The sequence below is a fragment of the Capsicum annuum genome, chromosome 9, assembly GCF_002878395.1.
Source record: "Capsicum annuum cultivar UCD-10X-F1 chromosome 9, UCD10Xv1.1, whole genome shotgun sequence".
In the NCBI taxonomy this organism is placed as follows: domain Eukaryota; kingdom Viridiplantae; phylum Streptophyta; class Magnoliopsida; order Solanales; family Solanaceae; genus Capsicum; species Capsicum annuum.
Window position 1 is genome coordinate 4,406,456 of NC_061119.1, and position 7,431 is coordinate 4,413,886.

The window sequence follows — 7,431 nt, forward strand, 5'->3', positions numbered from 1 at the left end:
AACTAGTTAGGGTCCTTTTTCATTATTTGAGGATTTATATTATAATTATAATTACTAAGAGACATTAGTTGTTATTTATATACAATAATATATTGAATATAATTTTACTTAAAAGAAGATAGAATATTTATTTTTGATACACTTTTGTCTCAAGAAAAAAATAATTCAAAATAATCGAGAAAAGGACGTCTTTCTTTTAAGGGAAAATGCTTAAATATGCCACTAAACTATCAGAAATGGCTCATCTATGTCATCCATTAAAAGTTGGGTTCATTCATGTCATCACCATTATAAAATTGGTCCATCTATGCCATTACTTTTTAACGGTGGTTTTAAAAAAACTGCTTTACCATGTGGCCTCTTATTAGAGGTCCATATCATTTTTTATTTTTTTTTGAAGTTTTGATCCATTAAGAAGAATTCACCCACACCCAACCTATCACCTTAACCCACTTTAATATTATTCTTAATTTTAACCCTAGATCTAAACATATATATAATCATTTAGTCTTCGAACATGAAATTTACACACTTAAATACTACGTTTAAAATAATATAGGTTAGAATAATTAATAATTTAAAATGACAGAGTCCACGTTATACATTATAATAAGTTATGCTCTACGTTTCGTCCATGTTAAAGAGTATAAAGGCTACCAAATAGTCAAGTCCACAAAATAATTAAGACTACCAATAATTCAATTATACAACTTATAATCTAAATTTAGAAGGAATTTTTAGGTATTCTTCCTAATTAAAAGTTGTGGTCCTTCATATATGTGGTATTCTCTTCGTCCTAAATTATGCGATGATGTTCGAATTTCGAGAGTCAAAACAAATTATTTTTTAATCACAATTTATTCATTTGTCATTTTAAATCATTAATTATTCTGACCTATATTAATTTAAACGTAGTATTCAAGTGTGTAAATTTTATGTTCGAAGACTAAATGATTATATAAATGTTTAAATCTAGGGTCAAAATTAAGAGTAATATTAAAGTGAGTTAAGGTGATAGGTTGAGTGTGGGTGAATTCTTCTTAATTGATAAAAACTAAAAAAAAAAAAAAAAAAAGACGTGGACCTCTAATAAGAGGCCACGTGGCAAAACAATTTTTTCAGAAAACCACCGTTAAAAAGTAATGGCATAGATGGACTAGTTTTATAATGGCGATGGCATGAATGAGCTCAATTTTTAACGGATGACATAAATGAGTCATTTCTGATAGTTCAGTAGCATATTTGAGCCTTTTCCCTTCTTTCAATGATGTACATGATTTCAGTAGCGGAGCCAGAATTTTTATTGAGGGGATTCAGAAGTATATATACGAACTAGTCAAAAGGGGTTCAACATCTACTATATATGCATAAAAAATATTTTAAATCATGTAAAAATAATATAATTTTCCATCGAAGGAGGTATCCAAATATTTGTATTAACTTCCATATCGAGTTAAGCAATATTGTATTAGGTGGATATCGTAACATAAGATGTTGTACTTTTTAATAGAAGTATAAGAAACACCGTATAGTAACAAAATAATAGATAGCGATAGAATAATAATTACAACAAAATCATATGATAATCAAAACACAAATGAGTTGTTATTTAGATAAGATGCCAATTTAATATAATTTCTTACTGTATTTTCTTAATTCAATTGTCTAATCTATGACAAGTTCTGACTTAATTCTGCTACAAATCTTTGTTTAGTAAGTTCACCCACATGTATTACAACTAATTAATATGGTCAATTTATGTTCTATGAGTTGATAATGTACATTTTTTATTCTTGTATTATTTTTTTTAAAAATAATATTTTGAAAAATGATTATCTTGAGTTGAACGTTCATCGAAAATAATCTCTCTATTCCACAGAGATTAGGGTAAGATCAGTGTATACTTGACAGATCTCACTTCTACCACCAGATAAGTTAACCTACGATTAAAGGCGAAGTCAGGATATCAATGAGAGGGGCTTAAAATTTGAAGAAAAACTAATCGAGAGGGGCGGAGGGTTGATATCTATTATATATATAGAGAGAGAATATAATTTTAGTGATGTATGAATAATATAATTTTTTACTGAAAAGAGTTCGGTAAACTCTCGTTCTAAAGGTTGGCTCCGCCCTTGCCTACATAACTCCATCGAGAGTTACAATATGATATACGTGATTATGAAACACTCTATTTTGAAATTTTTGTGTACTTGATTGGTGGTTCAAAAATTGATAATTAGCCTATGACTTGGCCTATAAATGGCTATGACCAATCATATTCAATTGCTTAATTGTACACCATTATTTAGGCAGACTTTGGATCCTCACTCTAACTTAAAAAAACAAAAAAACAAAAACAAAGACCAAGTAAATATATAATCTTTACGTTTCAAATTATCTATCGTGATTTTATGATCAAATTAATTATTTTTTATTTTATCCTTAATACTACTTGTTATTAAAGACTATAAACACCTAAATAATGCGGCCCAGTACACTAAGGGATCGTTTGGTTGGAAAATAAGTTATCCTGGAAGTAGCTATTCCGGGTTAGTTATCCAACCCTCAAGGAGGAATAAGAAAACACTACAATCCTGTGATAACTAATCCCGAGATGAGTTATTTCATATTTGATAATCTCATGCATTTTGTTGCGTTCTAACGAAATATGAGATAAGCTCCACTTTTAAAATAATTTCAAAATTAGTTATTCTTATCTCTCCTATCAAATGATCCCTAAAATTTTTATTATGAGTGGAATTTGAAAAAAAAAATAAGACAGGTAATTTGAGAAAGAGGAAGTATAGTATAGTAAAATATTTTATGGTGGAAACTTGTGCCTCCATATATTAAGTCTAATCACTCAACTAGTAGTGTAGGACAACTTTATAAAAATTGAAAACTAATGTGTCTTCTTTGACTTGTGTAAGATATATCTCTCTCTCAATATATATATATATATATATATATATATATATATATATATATATATATTGATGTCCAAATTCACTCTTTTAAGCCAACCCCCTTAGTCCATTTTTCAAAATCCTTTATAGAAAATAATTATGGGAAGAGCTCCATGTTGTGATAAAGCAAATGTGAAGAAAGGGCCATGGTCACCTGAAGAAGATGCTAAATTAAAAGAATATATTGACAAATTTGGCACTGGTGGAAATTGGATTGCACTTCCACAAAAAGCTGGTAATGTTTTAATTTAATTGAGTATCTTGATACGTAGAGTCAGGATTTTGAGTTTATAGAGTTCTGTCGAACATGTAAGCAGAACTATAGTTTCATCTCTGCTTGATTTGTTGGTCTTTTACTAGTCTAGTTTGTAGTTCCGAGTTAACTAACAAAATGCCGGTATATTTAATTTAGTTGAATATCTTGATACGTAGAGTAAGCAGAACTATAATTTCATTTGTGCTTGATTTGTTGGTCTTTTACTAGTCTAGTTTGTAGTTTAGAGTTAACTAACAAAAAGCTGGTATGTTTAATTTAGTTGAGTATCTTGATATGTAGAGTCAGGATTTTGAGTTTATAGAGTTCTGTCGAACATTTAAGCAGAACTATAGTTTCATCTCTGCTTGATTTGTTGGTCTTTTACTAGTCTAGTTTGTAGTTCCGAGTTAACTAACAAAATGCCGGTATATTTAATTTAGTTGAATATCTTGATACGTAGAGTAAGCAGAACTATAGTTTCATTTGTGCTTGATTTGTTGGTCTTTTACTAGTCTAGTTTGTAGTTTAGAGTTAACTAACAAAAAGCTGGTATGTTTAATTTAGTTGAGTATCTTGATATGTAGAGTCAGGATTTTGAGTTTATAGAGTTCTGTCGAACATTTAAGCAGAACTATAGTTTTATCTGTGCTTGATTTGTTAGTTTTTCACTAGTCTAGTTTAGTGTTAACTAACAAAAAGCCGGTATGTTTAATTTAGTTGAGTATCTTGATACGTAGAATCGAGATTTTGAGTTTATAGAGGCAGTACTATAGTTTCATATTTGCTTGATTTGTTGGTCTTTTACTGGTTTTATTTCATTTTTTTTCTTTTGTTAGTTAACTCTAGTTTGTAGTTTAGAGTTAACTAACAAAAAAAGGGTATGTAGGTAGAGTCGGAATTTTGAGTTAACGGGTTTTGAATTTAATACAAAGAGAATGTTTGAAACAAAGTTATTGAATTCTGTTGAATCTATAAGCAGAATTATAGCTCCGTCTCTACTTAATTTGTTGGTCTTTTTCTAGTTTTGTTTCATTTTTTTTTCTTTTTAGCTAACTCTAGTTTGTTGTATTGGAGTTGACTAACAAAATTTGGTTTGAACTTTATTTCTTCATTAAAAAAAATGAGGATCTTGATAGGTAAATTCAAGATTTTGAGTTTACGAGCTCGAGATTTTAGAGAAAAGTACTGAGTTCTGTTGAATTCGTAACCAGAACTGTAGCTCCATACATACTTGATTTGCTAGTCTTTTCTTATTTTTTTTTTAATTATTATTACTATTTATTTTTGTTAGTTAATTATGATTTGTTGAATTTTTTTTTTTGTAATTAGGGCTAAAAAGATGTGGGAAAAGCTGCAGATTAAGATGGCTTAATTATCTTAGGCCTAATATTAAACATGGAGAATTTTCAGATGAAGAAGATAGAGTCATTTGCAGCCTTTATGCTAACATTGGAAGCAGGTACAGTAAAAATTTAAATAATTGTTAAATTATTATCACATAATTTCAACGTACAATGAGTTCACTGCTAAAAATCTTAAAAATTCCAACATATCGATTTTAAATTATGAATTAGTTTCTGAGTAGGGGCGAACGCTAAGAACAAGCTGAAATACACTAAATGAGGTTGCGATAAAATTTTCACCAAGAGATTTATCATCTGTTTATTAATTATATAGTATAATTTTCTAGCTCAGTTTTTAAATGAGATATGGTAAAATTTTAAAGTCGAAGTTATAAAGTTTAAATCTTGAATCAACCTTTACTTGTGAACAGTGGCGAAGCCACCTTTGCTCCAGGGGTTTCATCCGAACCTCCTTCGACGAAAAATTATACAATTTTTATACTATTTTTACATGGTTAAAAATATTTTTTATGCACATATAGTAGATATTGAATCTCCTTTGACTAGTTCGTATATTTACTTTTGAACCCTCTCAATAAAAATCCTAATTCCGCCACCGCTTGTGAACATCATGATCCTAGAAATATAGTACTTTGCATGCATGAATATTACTTTCAAGAATTAAAATCTAGTTAATTAGTAGTGGTAAATTTTATGTTTATGATCATAAAAATTAAACTAATGTAAAATAAAATAAGTGCAGGTGGTCGATAATAGCAGCCCAGTTACCAGGAAGAACAGATAACGATATCAAGAATTATTGGAACACAAAGCTTAAGAAGAAATTAATGGGATTTGTCTCTTCATCTCACAAGATTAAGCCTCTTAATCATCATCATTATCAACACCAAATTCCCACTAATTATAATTACAACAATTATTCCCCACAAATTTCACTTTTTCAAACTTCATCTCTATTAATTTCATCAAATTATAACACCAACACCAACAACACAACTTTCCCATGCTATGACATAAATGCCCCTATAAGTAATTTCTTGAGCAATGGTGCATCAACTAGCTGTACCTCAGGCATTACTACTAGTACTTTCCAAGAAAATAATTTCGTGGGGCCCACTGCTACGTCTTCCGACGAGAGTTATGGCGTATCGAATTTAGATTTTCATACCTATATGTATAATAACGGTGTTATTGGTGAAGAAGGAGAGGATCAGGGTAACTCGAAATTCTTGATCAGTGGAAATAATGGTGGTGGTGGTTGTTATGTTGATGAGCAACAAAATCCATTAGATTATAGTAGCTTGGAGGAGATTAAGGAGTTAATTAGCACTAATCATGTTACATGTAATAATAATAATTTACTTCTTGATCATGAGATTAAGATTGAAGAAAAAGTCATGATGTACTATTGATGTACAAATCATATGATTTTTCAATTTGGGTAAAGTAGTTGTCTTTTTTTATAGTACAATTGGTAAAGTAAAACATTTCTTTTTTGTGCATTTCTTTTTGGGAAACTAATGTGTTAGTATTGTACTTTTTTTCATTTTTCATATATGAGAATTTGTTTTACAATGGAGCCTCGAGTAACTAGTAAAGTTGTTGTCACGTAATCTGAAGGTCAGCGACTTAAATCGTGGAAACAATGGATAAGGCGGCCATCGATTTAAATCGTGGAAACAATCTCTTGTAGATACGCCGGATAAGGTCGCGTACAATAAATCTTTATAGTTTGGTTCTTTTCCAGACATCGCACATAAAATGAGTCATAGTGCATCGGAGTGTCTTTTATTTTTGCCCTTTGATTTGTTTCGCACCTCAACTATTTCACTGAGATAATGTTTTTCTATACAAGATAGATACTTCATAATTTCATCGATCAAGACTTTGTCAGATGAGTCACTCAGTATTTTATTTTTATTGTGTACATAAAATAACATACTTAAGGTAGTCCCACAGTGAAGTGCGAGGAGGATACACAAACTTTATTATTATATTAGAGATAGAAAAACGATTTTCGATATACCCTCAACTCAAAAAGAAAGAAGTAACAAAAGTGAAATCATAACAAGACATTGTTTGAACGATAACAATTTAATCAGTTAAAATTTATTAAATTATATTAATATACCGTCGTTCTATTATTATCAGTGTATATAATTTAAATCTTTTATATATAAATGTCTTATATATTAGTCTCTTGGAAACTAGAGGAGCCATTATATATTAATTTATTTCATCCTATTTGTTTTTATCATTAACTAATTAAAAAAATTTAACTTGTTGTGTTGTCATGATTTGCACCCTTCTCTTTTTTTTATAGGAAAAACCTGTAAATTGTAATTAGTCAAAGTATAAAAATCTTGGATTTTTATGCAAAGTTTTTTTGAAAAAAATAAATAAATTGTCTTTATCAGTGAATTGAAAGGCACCTATATTGAATTTTTTAAAATCTAAGCAATAAATGCAAATATATATATTTTTTGTTTGAAGATTTTAATACAAAAGTTATATAATGAAAGGGAAGTTGTGATTCACACCATGAGTTTTTTCTAATAAATTTAAATTAGTCAGACCCTACTAATTAAGACGTTTGATTCAAAAATACTAAGATACTACAATAACGGTATATCCAATGAAATTTCCCGAGTGAGATCTGAATAGGGTGTTGTCTGTGTAACTTTATTCTCATTTTATGAAGATAGAGAGGTTATTTTCAATAAACGTTTGACAGGTAAAACACGTCAAACAATATTAAAAGAAAATACGTACGTAGTGAAAAGACCAAGTAACTCTTAACAACAACAAACACTATGAATATAGAAGGAAATAACTTACGTAGTAT

General features: G+C 29.2%; 1 protein-coding gene across 1 annotated transcript; it reads left to right on the plus strand.

Annotated features, from left to right (window-relative positions):
* The first annotated feature begins 2,984 nt into the window (after window positions 1-2,984).
* On the plus strand, window positions 2,985-6,088 carry LOC107843127 (transcription factor RAX2). The gene is made up of 3 exons (XM_016687308.2): window positions 2,985-3,201; window positions 4,552-4,681; window positions 5,329-6,088. Exons 1-3 carry the CDS (start codon window positions 3,066-3,068, stop codon window positions 5,996-5,998), a joined length of 936 nt encoding a protein of 311 aa, XP_016542794.1. The 5' UTR covers window positions 2,985-3,065; the 3' UTR covers window positions 5,999-6,088.
* The last annotated feature ends 1,343 nt before the right edge of the window (window positions 6,089-7,431 follow it).